Raw genomic sequence first — 15,243 nt, forward strand, 5'->3', positions numbered from 1 at the left:
ACATAATACAGCTTATTCTCGTGTTAACCTCTGTATCGATGCTGTAAGGCAAAGAAACAAGGAAAGAAAATTCTTTTTCTCCAAAATGACGCCTTTGACGCCAGTGGCTTTAGTGGCCGGTAGATCATCTTAGGGGCTGGCTGGTATCTGCAAGCGAACGCCACAGAGGTAACTTGTCAATTGCACAGTAGCGTCAACTATATCTAGAGAGTGGAAATTGGTATAGCTTCTTGACCTATTCATTAAACTATTGATATGTTGAAAGTGTGTATACTGTATATATCTCGTTCTAATTCATTAACTGAGCTTAATAAGTATTATTGCCACAGTACTAACATGGGGCTTTAAAGACACTATTGATGATCCCATACAGTGGCTTAATGGCGAATTGTGATGACCGGTGTGATCCGCATTACAGTTCAGCTTGGCAACCACATTCACGGACTTGTAAATACAGAATAGGCAGTTAGAATTAGATGCCAAGTAATGAAGCTATAAAAAAGTCTAGGGAAAGCATCCTACTGTGGCCTGGACTTAGTAGACTCATAGCAACTTAAACCATGGTTGGTGTCAGGCTGGCTTGTGCTGAGCACCTCATCGATGCACTACAAATCCTGTCTCACAAGTAGACCGAGTGACCATGAAATTAGGTAAAACTTATGGCCCAACAAACCGGGAAAAGGTTACTAAGTACGATCAGGCAGGTGAGTGTATTGACACGACATGCCACAGTTGGCGTGGTTCAATACAAGGATGGCGATATTCTCCCACACTTGTCCCACTCTCCATCCCGCGGTCTGCATGCAGTAGTTATGTAAAGACATCTCGATCAAGACCAGGGGCTCTCGGGGAGTCCAGCCTTATGGAGAGAGGCAACCTCGTGTCGAGGGTGGTGAGATTGGTGATCAAGGTGTGCTGAGCTGTAGTTCATCCTTGCTGTCCGTCATACGCCTAAATGCCATTGGGACGTTTAAATGAGCAAGCATCCCACTATATCACACCATATAGCATGGCACCCGGTGGCCCAACCATATGCTGTCGAAACACCGGTTGAGGAAGTTGTATTTGATGTTAAATGGTATTGTGACTCCATCATCAAGCTCAGCTCATGTAACCCACTCAGCCGGACAACCGAAATAGAGGCTCCACGGGGAGTTTGACAAAAAACAACATGTCAGATCAATTACCCCCCAAGAATAGCAGATAGTTAAAACAATGGAACCTCATCAAAAGAGCCTCGAAAAGTGAGGTTAAATGGAATCGGGATCCCACAAGGTCGGGTTCTGTAGACTAAACCGGTCCATTGCCCGGCAAGACTCAAAAGATCCATGCTGTTAAAATGTCCAGAGTGGGTAAGAAATTGTGTTTTTAGAGATGGTTATTGGTCCCAAGGAAATAAGCGTGCGATCACCTCAGATCGCGTCATCGTCCTAGTCACTTTAGAATGTTGAAAAGCTTCAACTGCAGAGATTTTCATGACACATTAGCTTTGCCTCCCAAGACCAACACCAGCAATTATCGCATTCCTATTCGCTGACTCACCGCAAAATGGCACGACTCAGGCCCGAACCGTTTCCTACTCTAATTTGATCCCTTGGCTTTGCCTTTTTCTGCATCGCCTTCTAGACTCTTGAGGCTCCGCCGGTTGGTGGGTACGACGAGTTTTCCTAATTTTGCCTTGCCCTTCCCATGGGGATGGTTAGGAACGGGGTATCCGTACTGGTCCCATGAGATGGGCTCCTCTCTTTATTAAAGGAGGCGCGCCCCCTTCCCGGTGTTGCTTGTCTTGTCCATTCAATCGAGTTCTGTATCCTTCTTAGACTGCCAGATTTACAGTCTTGTCATCATGAGTAACGACGATCTCAAGGGTCTTGAACCCGAAGCCAACAAGACCAACTATGTTGGCTCTGGCACTGGCTCTGACACAGAAGAGGGTACGTCAAGAACTACAGCCTATGCACTGAACACTGCTAACTTTGACCAGGTCGTCTTCAGCATGCTGCCGACGCCAAGCGCCAGATTGGTGTTCTGAGCGCATCTATGCTCATCTTCAACCGAGTCATCGGTACCGGTATCTTTGCGACTCCTGGCTCCATCCTTGCCCTTCTTGGAAGTCCCGGTCTGGCCCTCATCATTTGGGTCGTTGGTTCCCTCATCGCCGCTGCTGGTACTGCCGTCTACCTCGAATGGGGAACCGGTATCCCCAAGAACGGTGGTGAGAAGAACTACCTCGAGTTCATCTACCGCAAGCCCAAGTTCCTCGTCACCGGCATCTACGCTTCCTACATTCTGCTCATGGGTTGGGCATCCGGTAACTCTGTCGTCTTTGGCGAGTACATCCTCCACGCCGCCAACAAGGAGGTCGACCGATGGAACCAGCGTGCTATTGGTCTGGCTTGCATCACGACTGCTTTCCTCATCCACGGCTGCGCTCTCAAGTGGGGTCTTCGCCTCCAGAACGCCCTTGGCTTCATCAAGCTGGCCATCGTCTTCATCATGATCATCTGCGGTTTCGTCGCTCTCGGCGGTCACCTCAAGATCGATGAGAAGCCCGACAACCTGAGCCGCGCTTTCGAGGGTACCACTGGCAGCGCCTACGGTGTTGTCACTGCTCTGTACAACGTAATTTGGAGTTTCGTCGGTTACAGCAACGCCAACTATGCTCTCAGCGAGACTCGCAACCCTGTGCGCACTCTCAAGATCGCCGCTCCTACCGCCATCATTTCGGTCTCCGTTATTTACATCCTCGTCAACATCGCTTACTTCGCCGCTGTTCCCAAGGCCGAGATCATTGCCTCTGAGCGTCTTGTCGCTGCTTCTCTCTTCCGCAACGTCATGGGTCCTGCTGCCGAGCGCGCCATGTCTGTCTTTGTCGCCCTTTCTGCTTTCGGCAACGTCTTGAGTGTTATCTTCTCTCAGGGTCGCCTTGTTCAGGAGCTTGGTCGCGAGGGTATTCTGCCTTTCTCCCGTCTCTGGGCTAGCAACCGACCTTTCAACGCTCCTTTGGCCGGTCTCTTCGAGCACTGGGTCATTTGCGTTATCGTCATCCTTGCTCCTCCCCCTGGCGATGCTTACAACTTCATCCTCAACCTCATCTCCTACCCTCTCGCCATTGTCAACACTTTTGTCGCTGGTGGTCTCGTCCACCTATACCTCCACCGCGAGAAGTACAACTGGAACGCCCCTATCAAGGCTACTCTGCCTGTTACCGTCTTCTTCCTTCTCAGCAACATGTACCTTGTGATTGCTCCTTTCATCGCTCCCGATGACCCCAGCCAGAACCAGTACAAGAGCATGCCTTACTACATCCACTGTGTTGTCGGTATTGGTATCCTTGTCGCTGGTGCTTTCTACTGGCTTGTCTGGGCCGTCATTCTTCCCAAGATTGGTGGCTACAAGCTTGTTCGCGAGACTCATGTTGATGAGATCGATGGATGGGAGTCCAACCGCTTCCGTCGCGTTCCTCTTAATTAGACCGGAGGATAAATTTTAGTTTTAACAGCGTCATTTCCTAGATACCCAATATTAACATTCAACATTGTTATCAATACTTTATTCCCATTGACTTAATTGAGCCTTGACCGCGATGTTTGTGAACCGTACATGTTTGACATCTGTCAATTGATGCACATCATAGATGCGTCTAACGTGCAGACATAGCAAACACAATGTTCCACCGCTCCACACCTGTTACCAGCGATTTCAATGGCCCAGCTTCCTAGGTCTTCAACATTAAGGCCCACCAGATGTTGTGAATGACTTCATTCCGCATTGTTTAAGGCGATCTCGCCAGGTACCCTGTGCTGTCGGATCAACCAGGATCAACTATACTCCGTCGACTTTCTGTCGCGTTCAGTCGCGACAGCTCACAGACTTGAGACACAAGCCATAGGTAATAGCCGCGGCATCAATCAACAGAGAATACAATTCACTTGCACCTGACAGCTTACAGCTACTGCTTCTAGAATTCAGGGTCCGATGACCGAGGGTCGGTGCCAGTTCTTCCACCGAGAATGACGTCCTTCCGGATCCAGTTCTGTCGCCGATCGTCGAGCTTTCGGTCCTACTATTACGACCGAAGCACTCTTTAAACTATCATGAGCCGTTCATCATGACAGCGCCCACAAACCACAGCAAACCTCAATAATGTCGAAACTACTAAGATTCCAACGGGCGCGGCCCATGACCTGGGGAAGCAGCTTCACAAGTCGCCAATTCAGCACAACGAGGGTGGCGCTGTCAGTACGAGGACAATCCAAGCTGTTCAAGGATGCGGATGCTGCGGTTGCGGACATCAAGAGTGGTTCGACGTTGTTGAGTTCTGGATTTGGCCTCTGCGGCGTGGCTGATACATTGATCAATGCGATCAACAAAAGAGGCCGCGACTCTCTTCACTCGCTGACAGCTGTGTCCAACAATGCTGGAGTGGAAGGCAAGGGTGGCTTGGCAGTCCTTACCAGTGCTGGCCAGGTCGATCGCTTGATCTTGTCATACCTTGGAAACAACAAGGTCTTGGAGAAGAAGTACCTGACTGGTGAATTGGCAATTGAGCTTTGTCCGCAAGGCACACTGGCTGAGCGCATTCGAGCTGGTGGCGCTGGCATTCCAGCATTCTTTACTCCAACAGCAGCTCGTAAGTTGACCGTCAGGAACACAATGGCCCAGCTAACAAGTTAGATACCCTCTTGCAAGATGGCGAAATCCCCGTGCGACTAGACAAGTCTGGCGCCGTTGTCGAAAAAGGCCGAAAGCGAGAAACCCGCGAGTTCAACGGTCGAACGTTCCTCATGGAGCATGCAATTGAAGGCGACGTCGCAATCATGCGAGCTTGGAAGGCAGACAAGGATGGAAACTGTGTCTTCCGGTATGTCCGACACCTCAATTAGTATTCCCCGCTAACAGATCAGTTATGCGACAAAGTCATTCGGACCCCTCATGGCCAAGGCCGCAAAGCTCACCATCGTCGAAGCCGAGAACATTGTCGAAGTTGGCGAAATCGACCCCAACGATGTGAACCTCCCCGGTATTTTCGTCGACCGAATCGTCCCCGCCACAGCCGAGAAGAATATCGAGGTCCTCAAGTTGAGAGAGGAGGGCCAGGATGGACCGCCAAAGGCTACGAATGAAGCCCAAGAGCGACGAAACCGTATCGCGAGACGAGCTTCAAAAGAACTCAAGCCGGGATACTATGTCAATCTTGGAGTGGGAATTCCGACGCTGGCTGTTTCTTTCCTACCTGCCGACTCAACTGTGCATATTCAGTCTGAGAACGGTATCCTTGGAATGGGTGCTTATCCTACAAAGGATGAAGTTGATGCGTATGTTGCCAGTCCTTTTCTGTGAACCATGCTAACAAATCAGTGATATCATCAACGCCGGAAAGGAAACAGTCACACTTGTGCCTGGCGCATCAGTCTTTGACTCGGCCGAATCGTTTGGTATGATTCGGGGTGGACACGTCGATGTGTCAATCCTTGGTGTAAGTTGCGCAATTGTTCTCAAATTTGTTTTCACTGCTGACAATTACAGGCCCTGCAAGTCAGCGCAGTTGGTGATTTGGCCAACTACATGATTCCTGGCAAGGTGTTCAAGGGCATGGGCGGAGCGATGGATCTGGTAGCCAACCCCGACAACACCAAGATTGTCGTTGCAACCGAACATTGTGCCAAGGATGGGTCTTCCAAGATCGTGCAGCAATGTACCTTGCCTCTAACGGGCGCAAGTGTAGTCAGCACCATCATTACCGATCTTGTAAGTTTTGTTTTACAGCTTATTTGTGGATTGACTTTGCTAACCGTTCAATTAGTGCGTGTTCGAGGTAGATCGAGAGCAGGGTACTCTAACTCTTACTGAGCTTGCACCGGGCGTGAGCGTTGAGGAAGTCAGAAGCAAGACGGATGCAGATTTCGCAGAAGCGAGGGAACTAAAACAGATGGAGTAGTTGATACCAAGTAGACGACGGCGCAGCATAGCATAATCTCAAGATACCAGTACTTTTGCATCATTCGTCATTGAATCCTGCCATGTCGTGTTGTCCAAGTCCCCGCAGCGGGGGATGGTGAAATAGAGTTAGGCTTTAATTAAGGTAGAGGGCAGATCGACAGGGCGGGTCACCACCGTTGAGCTTGGCTTGTGAATGCACGAATGATACAATTCCCACCAGAGCATATACGGAAGGTAAAACATCTCAATGCTGGGCGTGGTATGATTGGAAATGATCGTCTACAGTTGGCAAAAGTTCCAGCCGGGAATATCCGCCAAGTGATGATCCATCTATCCATCTATATAACTGTTGTGCCTGTACACTGTAGTCCAATCAGTCCCCAACTCATCCGCCGCAATGAGGTACTCTGTCGTTTCCCTCCTCACCCTCGCCTTGGGGGCAATTGCTGTGCCCAAGGCTGACATCAAAACATACAATGGGTACAAAGTCTTTCGGGTAAACACCCACGGCAAAGCAGATGTCAAAGAGAAGCTTGCCCCCGTCACCTTTGACGAGTGGGAGCATGGCGACCAGTACGCCGACATTGTCGTTGCACCCAACGACGTGGACGCCTTTGAGAGTCTCAAACTTGACTTTACCACCCTGCACGAGAACCTGGGCGATTCAATCGTCAGCGAAAGTCCATCTCACAAGAAGTGGAAGCGTCAGGCGGATGACGAGTCTTGGTATGATGAGTTTCACAATTATGAAGATCACATCGATTACTTCCGAGACTTGCATGCGCAGTTTCCCAACAATTCTAAGCTTGTTTCTTCAGGAAAGTCGTACCAGAACAGGAACATTTATGGACTTCATCTCTGGGGTGAGGCTGGACCTGGAAAGCCTGCTGTGCTTTACCATGGTACTGTTCATGCCCGAGAATGGATCTCTGCGCCAACTGTCGAATACATCACCCTCCAGCTTATCAAGGGCTTCAAGGGTGGAGATAAAGACGTCCAGACCATCTTGAACAAATATGACTTTTACATCTTTCCATTTGTCAACCCCGACGGTTTTGTAAGTTGTCCTCATCTCCCATTGTCAAACCTAGTATCTAACAAGATCAGGTCTACTCCACCACGGCTGATCGTCTCTGGCGAAAGAACCGCCAACCTCCTCCTACTTCAGCACCAAACCAGACATGTCTCGGTCGCGACATCAATCGCAACTGGGAGTTTGGTTGGGATTCCAACAAGAGAGGTGCTTCGACAAACCCTTGTTCTCAGACTTATCGCGGCGAGAAGCCAGCTGATAGCCCTGAGAATGCTGGATTGGACAAGTTTGTTCGTCAGCTGAGAGACACCGTTGGCATTGCTCTCTACATTGACTGGCACAGCGTAAGTCTCACTGTCTTGTTAATTGCCCACGTCGCTAATAACGTTTAGTACGGTCAATACATCCTTTCGCCTTTCGGCTACAAGGAAGACCTCTACGCGCCTGAGCTTGGAAAATGGACCAAAGCAGCTGCCCTCGTCAGCGAGGCCATCCGCGATAGCTCTGACGACAAGACAACCTATACATTCGGTCCCAGCGGTGCAGTGTTGTACGTCACCACCGGCGCGGCGCCTGACCACGTTTACAGCGTAGGACAGGCCAAGTTCTCGTACACAATTGAGTTGAGGGACACTGGCGAGACCGGATTTGTGCTCCCGCCGGCTCAGATCAGACCCAATGTTGAGGAGCAGTGGGCTGGTCAGAAGGTGTTGCTTTCTCTTTTGGATGAGACTTTCTTCGATGGCTCGGGTCCTGCTCTCTACCAGGGACAGACTTAGGGCACCTTGAATATCGCCTAGAGGGGGGTTCTGGGGATGTGGTAGGACGTTGGAAGGTTTGCGCAAGTTCAGAGTTGCGAAACGCTTCAGCTACCTGCGTAGGTACATTTTCATGTATATACATTCTGATTTATATATTATGTATAAATTATCACAGCTTAGACTCATTGCCTGGCGCAAAGCTGCTCCCGCCGATCGCTTGGACAATCTTGTCCACTGTATTCAAGATCCAGTGACCACCCTCGTCACTGGCCAAGTATTGCACACTCTCCTCCGTCTCGCCGTTCTGATCATTCTTATATGTCCCGTCCTCAAGCGCCTTGCGCAGACCAAATACATGCGACAGCACTTGTGGTCCGACGCCAGTTTGCGCGCGTAGACAAGAGATGGCAATCATGGAGGTATGGATTCGGCCGAGACTGGCTAGTGTATCGCGATCGGAAGCGGCAGGATCGGACAGGAGAGCAGAGTAATGGCTGCTAAGGATATATACGGGTAGATCAGGGTGCGCGAGGGCGAGCTTCTCGAATAGCTTGTCTTCGTATGGTCTGTAGATGGAATCCCACAGCCCTCGACCGCGCGCCAACGTTTGGTCAATATTTTGCGACGTCGGTTGTCGACTGGGCTTTGTGCTAAGCTTGGATGTCACGTCTTCGGGAAGCGATGCGTGGAATGCGTTGAGGGAGTTGATGGTTCGAGGGATGCCGTTGAAGCTGATGCACTTAAGACCAACCTCTCGGATGAACTCGGCATTCTGGACGGCGGAATTGGGATCTTTGGAGGTAGCGACGCGATGGAGGACGGGAAGAGAATCGGGAGAGTTAAGAGTAAAGGTAGCAGCAGCCTGCAATCGTCAGCACAGGTTGGGCGGGACACAATTGATTGACTAGACATACCGAGACAGTCAACCAAGACTTTGGGCCGAGGTTCCTAATAGCAGCATCATTTGCGATGGCTTCATACAATTCTTGGACTTGAGCTGGCGCAGGTCTTGGACCAGGACGCGCAAAAGGCGCATTGATAAGCGCCTTTAGTGGTGCAGATAGTTTAGACATGTCGGTGTTGTTCTCGTTGTCTGACATTTGTTACTGTCACAGTCGCATTTTCTAAGAGAAGCCGAGGATCTGTCGCAGTTTTGAGACGATGACGATGAATGGTCGGCGATGGATCTGGAGGCCGAGAATTGTCTCCACTATATCCGGGGTTCAGAATGAGGGACGACATCGGAGGTAGATCTGGATGCCGATAGACTTGGATGTGTACAAAACAATGAGCGTGTAAGTGAGGAGGAAGGAGTAGAAGCAGAGTAGAGTCAATTGTGTTTTGTTAATATGGCACCCGATAAGAAAACAAAGGAACCTTTTTGGCTTGGGTATGTTTGCTTGTCTTGCAGTGCAGTATAGCGGGTGACTGACAAGTTATAGTGGTGCTGCCGCCTGTATGGCTGTTTGCTTCAGTAGGTCCAGCACTCACAACGTGACAAAACATCAACTAACTTGTACAGCACACCCTTTGGATCAAACAAAATATCGAATGCAGGTGTTAAAGTCAAACTCTTCTATGCTCAATGTTTTATACAGATTTGCAGCAAGAGATGGTAAACTTCTATCCATCCTTATACAAACAATGCTAACAAATCAGGCATTCCATCACTGTGGACTGGTCTATCGGCATCCATCCTTCGTCAAGGATCATACTCGACCGCTCGATTCGGTTTCCATACATACTTCTCAGACAAACTTAGAGGATACACAGGCAAGCCATTATCAGTTACACAAAATATCGCTTGCGCAGGTGTCGCAGGCGGTGTTGCAGGACTGGTTGGCAATCCAGCTGAAGTTGTTCTTGTCCGTATGTGTGCAGATGGCGCCAAGGCACCTGGACAACAATTTGGATATAATCACGCTGTCGATGCTTTGACTAGAATCTACAGTGAAGAGGGCATGAGAGCATTCTGGAAGGGTCTTGCTCCCAATATTGCGAGAAGTGCTTTGATGAGTGAGTCACATGCATGGGCTCCTAGCCAAACAAGTCATTAACAGTTACAGATGTCTCTCAGATTGCTACATATGCATCTGCCAAACAATATCTTGTTGCCAACGGCTTTGGAGACGACGTGAAAACCCATGCCATTTCATCCCTGGCAGCCGGAACAATGGCGACAACCATCTGCGCCCCCGCCGACGTCCTCAAAAGCCGAATGCAATCCAACGCCGGCAAAGAAGGTCTAGCACAAGTTCTCAGAGCCGGTCTTCGCGAAGAAGGCCCTCGGTTCCTCATGAGAGGCTGGACACCTGCTTGGCTAAGACTTACGTGCGTTGCTCACCCCTCTTACATGTGATGAAGCTAACTTTACAGACCTCATACCGTTTTGACATTTGTGTTTATGGAGAAATTGAGACAGCTTACATCTTTTGACTGGCTGGGTGGAATGCAAGAGAAGGAAGCTCTTGGTTAATGTCTTGCTATCTTTTATGTTATATACCAACTTCAGGCCAATATAGCCATTCGAAATTCGTCATGTCTTCCCATGAGAGCCCACCGAATCCAGGTTCAAAATCGTTGCCTGGTTGGTTTAGTGCTTGTACGATTTGATCATCTGACATGACCGAGAAATGTATCGGTTCTTGCCATGGAGCTTGCTGGTCCAGAAAGCTGGGTGTCGTCATGGGTGCTTCGTTGACGATTGGCATCCTTGGATCAGATATTCCGTCTCCTGTAGCTGCTCGTCTGACTATCTGTTTGAGGTATTTTCCGTATTTGATGGAAAGACCGTTTCGATGTCTTGTTACTTTTCCAATTCTCTCGAGAACGGTGGCTGTTTCGTCAATCAGGTTTCTGACACTCGGGGCCAGAGCTGAACCGCCAGTCGTGTAGGAACTCAGTGTCAAGGCGAAGCAAGCTGCGAAGGAAATCATGATGGCAGTGTTGTTTGGCATAGACTGTAGTTGCGACTCTCCTTGTATCGCGGCGCGCATGACGTTGAGAGCGGAGGATAGACCGGCTGTATGGAAGAAGCGACGAACTTCGAGCGGGGCCGTGGGGTGGTTTATCACGCCGCCGTAAATCGAAAGTCGGGTGTGAGTGACGAGGATTTCAACGTATGGTGGGAGTCGACGGTCTGACAGTCAGCATGGTTTGGTAAAACAGACGAGCATCTTACCTGGGCCTTTGCCGATTGAGATTCCCCATTCCGTGTACCATTGATCAAAGAATCGTTCGATTGAACCTTGGATTCTGGGAGGATTAGTATTATCACACCGAAGAACAACGAGATACATACGATTGGGCGATTAATGAGCCATCGCTGGAAGCCATCTGCGATCCGTCACAAAGAGCTCTCACAGTAGCAAACAAAGCATCCAGGTCCCTTCTCAAAACAGCCATCGAGACAAGATGCCCATCAAGAGGATCCGCATATTCAGACCGGTGCCAGCTATCACAGTCCTTTAAAGACTTGGTCATGGGAACTGAAAACGGTCTTCCTCTGGCAAGAGACATTCCACGTTCCAGGACAAACAGCGAGAGCCAGCACCTTTCTCGATTTCGGAGGAATAAACGCCCTTTCTCAGACCATGGGTCAAGATCATAGAATCCGTCCATGGCTAGAGCTGCTCTCGGATCTAGGCAGTCACCCCTCGCTAGACCGATTTCTCCGCCTGAGCCTAGCATCTCTGGCGATATGAGTGTTTTGTGAAGTGATAGATCGGTGGCGACTGTATTCGCAATGGAGATGTAGGTGCAGGTTTCGTCGTCGGTGGAGTGTTGACCTGGAAACATCCATGGAATGTTTACCATGAATGCGAGAACGATTTCGACTGATCTGTACCGCTTGACTACGACTTTGTGGGCTAGGGTCCTGACGTGATTTGAGAGACGTTTTGAAAGTGCTGCTGCTGATGGCATGAAGAGGGCTGATGCGGCCATGATGGATGTGTAAAGGAATGCTGATCTCGAGCGAGTGTATTCGACAGTGTATATCCTTGGATCCAAACCCCATCGAGTGTGCGCAAGATTGCGATGGAAGCTGCTGGTCAGCAGAATTTCGGAATAAAAGTCATGAAACTCACAAGTGGAATAGCCTGTCGGCTTCATCTTCAGAGACAAGCCCCAGAGTTACAGGGTCAAGGTCAGATCCAACATCTAAATGAACCTGCGCTGGGGCAAAGAAAGCTTGAATTTCATCCTCGGTTTGTCCAGTTGTACTCGCTGTATGGGCCTGTAGAGGAGAATTTCCATGTCTCGACTCTGGTGAAGGTTGAATGTAGGATGCCCTTGCAAGAAGCTGCAATGGATTCTCGGCGTCGTCAATTGCAAGACTTTGCTGTGTCCTTTGGATGAACTCTGGCATCACGACAGGGTCTTGCTCTTGTTCCTCTTCTTCTTCCTCAGAATAAGCATCATCTTCACCATCGCCACTGGCGCTGTATCTTGTTTGCGGGGCATCAGCAGGTGAATTCGAGCCACTAAGTAGATCCTGCAGATGGTTTAGGATTCTATCATCTTCGGGATTCTTCTGAGATGCTGAACGAGCGCGTTTGACGGCTTGATCAATTTGATACAGAGCTTTGTCAAGACCTGTACGTTTACTAAGAATTGTTAGTTGTCATGCAATTGAGATGAATTGAGGAAGTATGCTCACTTTTTAATGCCCTTTTGACGACCAGGATGATATGCAGGTCGCACACATTCCGTGTCGAGCTGGATACATCTCCTGCATCGTTCCTGATGTGGTTTCCAGTCGCACTTGATCTTTGATCGACGACAGACAAGACAAGCAGCTTGCCTGGGACGCGGCGAATCACCTCCCTGTTGAAGCGGGGACGTTAACGTCTGGAGGTCCGAGTTTGAATTCCCCGCCATTTATTGGAGTTGCTGGGACTGGAACTGGGACTGATATCGGCGGTTGTTTTGTCCACCGAAACAAGTGATTGTGGATTTTTAGAGTCAAAAATAAGAGCACGCGATGCTAAAGAGGAGAAACGTGATGAGATGGAATAGACGAGAGGAATGGAATGGGGGACACTTTGACAGCGGAAACCTGCCCGATCCCCCCTTGTATGGAACGAGTCAGGGATGAAAGCGTCGGAAACGTCCATGATTGGTTAGTATTTAAGCTTCCGACGAGAAATCGGAGAGAGGCGGAGAAGTGAGTCTCCAACAGTTGCCATGTTAATCATGGATATTATACATGAACCACATATATAAGTAGACATGCAATCTACAGACACAAACTAATATCGATATCTACACTCTAGTCTCCTCTACTCATCCACTTCCATGTCGCCATCGACCCTGTCAAGCACGAAATGAGAGGTTAAATGGTAAAAGTGGGATGAACCATCAAAAACACCATCGGCCAACTTGCGATCCTAGCCTTATTAGGAAGATTTGCGACGTTGATCTCTCCACCTTTGATACACCCCGACACAAATTTACTGAGGCAAATAGATAAACAAATAATACAGAAATATATATAAACAGTCATGCCTGCGTTTTTATGTGAAATGGTACGTTGAAAAGTAACTGTCAAAATGTCTGCTGTTATAGACAACGGTAGCGACAAAGACCAACCGGTCAAGGATGTCGCCCAAGAAGTTACAGAGCAGTCAAAGCCCGTGTCTCGCTTCACACGCTGGTATCGAAGTCCTTTGTTCAACGTCATTATCGTTGGATTGATTTCTTTCACTCAGCCAGGAATCTGGAATGCCCTCAACAGTATGTGAATCCCCAAGATCTATCTCGAACAAATCACTAACATTTGCAGACACCGGTGCTGGAGGCCAGCAGGAGCCATACCTCGTCAATGGAGCCAACTCACTCACTTTCGGTATCATGGTCTTTGGGTGTTCATTCTTCAGTATCCTCGCCAACAAAATCGGTCTAAAATGGGTTCTCATCATCGGTACTCTTGGATATGCGCCTTATTCCGCTGCGCTTTACACAAACAACCGATATGGAGTGGAGTGGTTTGTTCTGCTAGGTGGTGCTACTTGCGGTATCGGAGCATCTGCTTTGTGGGCTTCTGAAGGTGCCATTGCGTTGGGATACGGCGATATCAAGGATCGTGGAAAATTCAGTATGTCACCCTTCGTTGGCAACATTACGGAAACTAATTGTTGTAGCTGGAATTTGGCTTGGTCTGCGAGAACTCGGTCAACTTATTGGTTCTTCAATCCAGCTTTCCCTTAACGTCCACACCGGAAAGCGTGGTCGAGTCGGATACACCACATACCTCGTCCTTATCGCCCTCCAATGTCTCGGTCTTCCTCTCGCTTTCCTCATCTCGCCTCCTCACAAGGTTATTCGATCCGACGGCTCCAAGCTTCCCAACACAAAGACAAACAAGAGCATCGCAGAGCAATTCCGAAAATGGGGCGCTCTAATCAAGCGCAAGCAGTTCTTCCTCCTCATTCCCATGCTGGTCGGATTCAACTGGAACAGCACGTACCTTGGAATTTACCTTGTCAACTACTTTTCTGTTCGATCTCGCGCTTTGGCCTCTTTAACGTCGGGTGTTGCTGCCACTGCTGCCAATGTATTTTGGGGATGGTTCTTTGATCTCAAGTATTTCAGTCGACCTCAACTTGCGCGCTTCACTTGGGCTTTCCTGGCTGTTACCATGACTGCACTCTTTGGATGGCAGTTTGCTATGGAGATGGAGTATCGCAGCGCTAACCCCCATGTGACTCTGGATTGGGCTCTTCCTGGATTCGGACGCGGATTCGCGGTTCAAGTTCTCCTTCGGTATGTTTTATACTCTACATGCATGTTGAACAAAGCTAACTGTCTAGATTCATGAACGAATCTCATTACATGTTTGTGTACTGGATTATTGGAACCTTCTTCCAAGATGTCGAGACCTTGACTCTGGCTGTCGGTCTTGTCCGATCTTTTGAGTCTCTTGGCTCATGCTTGGCCTTTGGAGTTGGTGCTGCCAAGGTACCGTCTCTTACTAACCTCATTGTTGCTTTTGCCATGTTCTGCATCTCACTGCCTTCGACATCGTTTGCCGTGTTTCTGGTGCCTGAGCGTCCAGCAGAGAATGCGCTGGATAAGCCGAATGAGGAGGAGTAAAATAGTTGTTAGAACATCTGGTATCATAATAATATTCGTTCAACACGAGCTATGTTTAATTGGAGTTACCCTGATGCAGAACCTGTGGGACGGATCACGTAGAACGGTTCATGCAAGATGCAAGCCACTGCGGCTATTCCCGCACCACGTGTCGCAGTTGAAACAGGTAACTTGCCAGGATACGACGTCCCTGGAAGCCAAGAAAGTATATTCAACATGTCGACGATCAGATGTAACTGTACCACTGGAGATCAGATACAGGGTTGTGGACCAGGTTAGTGGGTAACAGAAATATTGACATCCTAAGGCTTAGGGTATAGGAATAAGTAGTCTAAGAAGCTTAGCCTAACTAGCATAAATTGATCTACTAATTTAATCCCTTATGTGCCCAGCGGCCAATCCTTGTGATAC

General features: G+C 49.0%; 8 protein-coding genes across 8 annotated transcripts; 6 read left to right on the top strand and 2 right to left on the bottom strand.

Moving 5' to 3' along the window:
- Positions 1–640: 640 nt before the first annotated feature.
- On the top strand, positions 641–1,160 carry FGSG_12074 (uncharacterized protein; the record flags this gene model as incomplete). Its single annotated transcript, XM_011319723.1, has 3 exons — positions 641–704; positions 821–910; positions 1,009–1,160. The coding sequence occupies 3 exons, from the start codon at positions 641–643 to the stop codon at positions 1,158–1,160; spliced, it is 306 nt and encodes a 101-aa protein (XP_011318025.1).
- Positions 1,161–1,846: 686 nt separating this feature from the next.
- FGSG_02145 (high-affinity methionine permease) lies at positions 1,847–3,474 on the top strand (the record flags this gene model as incomplete). Its single annotated transcript, XM_011319724.1, has 2 exons — positions 1,847–1,934; positions 1,985–3,474. 2 exons carry the CDS (start codon positions 1,847–1,849, stop codon positions 3,472–3,474), a joined length of 1,578 nt encoding a protein of 525 aa, XP_011318026.1.
- Positions 3,475–4,146: 672 nt separating this feature from the next.
- On the top strand, positions 4,147–5,941 carry FGSG_02146 (uncharacterized protein; the record flags this gene model as incomplete). Its single annotated transcript, XM_011319725.1, has 6 exons — positions 4,147–4,633; positions 4,666–4,864; positions 4,908–5,318; positions 5,362–5,479; positions 5,530–5,751; positions 5,807–5,941. The coding sequence occupies 6 exons, from the start codon at positions 4,147–4,149 to the stop codon at positions 5,939–5,941; spliced, it is 1,572 nt and encodes a 523-aa protein (XP_011318027.1).
- A 399-nt stretch (positions 5,942–6,340) lies between these two features.
- FGSG_02147 (uncharacterized protein) lies at positions 6,341–7,755 on the top strand (the record flags this gene model as incomplete). Its single annotated transcript, XM_011319726.1, has 4 exons — positions 6,341–7,000; positions 7,051–7,320; positions 7,369–7,526; positions 7,566–7,755. The coding sequence occupies 4 exons, from the start codon at positions 6,341–6,343 to the stop codon at positions 7,753–7,755; spliced, it is 1,278 nt and encodes a 425-aa protein (XP_011318028.1).
- Positions 7,756–7,906: 151 nt separating this feature from the next.
- Positions 7,907–8,810, bottom strand: FGSG_02148 (uncharacterized protein; the record flags this gene model as incomplete). Its single annotated transcript, XM_011319727.1, has 2 exons — positions 7,907–8,599; positions 8,652–8,810. 2 exons carry the CDS (start codon positions 8,808–8,810, stop codon positions 7,907–7,909), a joined length of 852 nt encoding a protein of 283 aa, XP_011318029.1.
- Positions 8,811–9,174: 364 nt separating this feature from the next.
- Positions 9,175–10,259, top strand: FGSG_02149 (uncharacterized protein; the record flags this gene model as incomplete). The annotated part of the gene is made up of 4 exons (XM_011319728.1): positions 9,175–9,352; positions 9,490–9,753; positions 9,804–10,068; positions 10,250–10,259. Exons 1-4 carry the CDS (start codon positions 9,196–9,198, stop codon positions 10,257–10,259), a joined length of 696 nt encoding a protein of 231 aa, XP_011318030.1. The 5' UTR covers positions 9,175–9,195.
- On the bottom strand, positions 10,233–12,618 carry FGSG_02150 (uncharacterized protein; the record flags this gene model as incomplete). Its single annotated transcript, XM_011319729.1, has 4 exons — positions 10,233–10,992; positions 11,039–11,785; positions 11,826–12,300; positions 12,522–12,618. 4 exons carry the CDS (start codon positions 12,616–12,618, stop codon positions 10,884–10,886), a joined length of 1,428 nt encoding a protein of 475 aa, XP_011318031.1. The 3' UTR covers positions 10,233–10,883.
- A 671-nt stretch (positions 12,619–13,289) lies between these two features.
- FGSG_02151 (uncharacterized protein) lies at positions 13,290–14,832 on the top strand (the record flags this gene model as incomplete). Its single annotated transcript, XM_011319730.1, has 4 exons — positions 13,290–13,473; positions 13,523–13,834; positions 13,881–14,502; positions 14,550–14,832. The coding sequence occupies 4 exons, from the start codon at positions 13,290–13,292 to the stop codon at positions 14,830–14,832; spliced, it is 1,401 nt and encodes a 466-aa protein (XP_011318032.1).
- Between the last annotated feature and the right edge of the window lie 411 nt (positions 14,833–15,243).

The sequence above is a fragment of the Fusarium graminearum genome, chromosome 1 (assembly GCF_000240135.3).
Source record: "Fusarium graminearum PH-1 chromosome 1, whole genome shotgun sequence".
Taxonomy (NCBI): Eukaryota; Fungi; Ascomycota; class Sordariomycetes; order Hypocreales; family Nectriaceae; genus Fusarium; species Fusarium graminearum.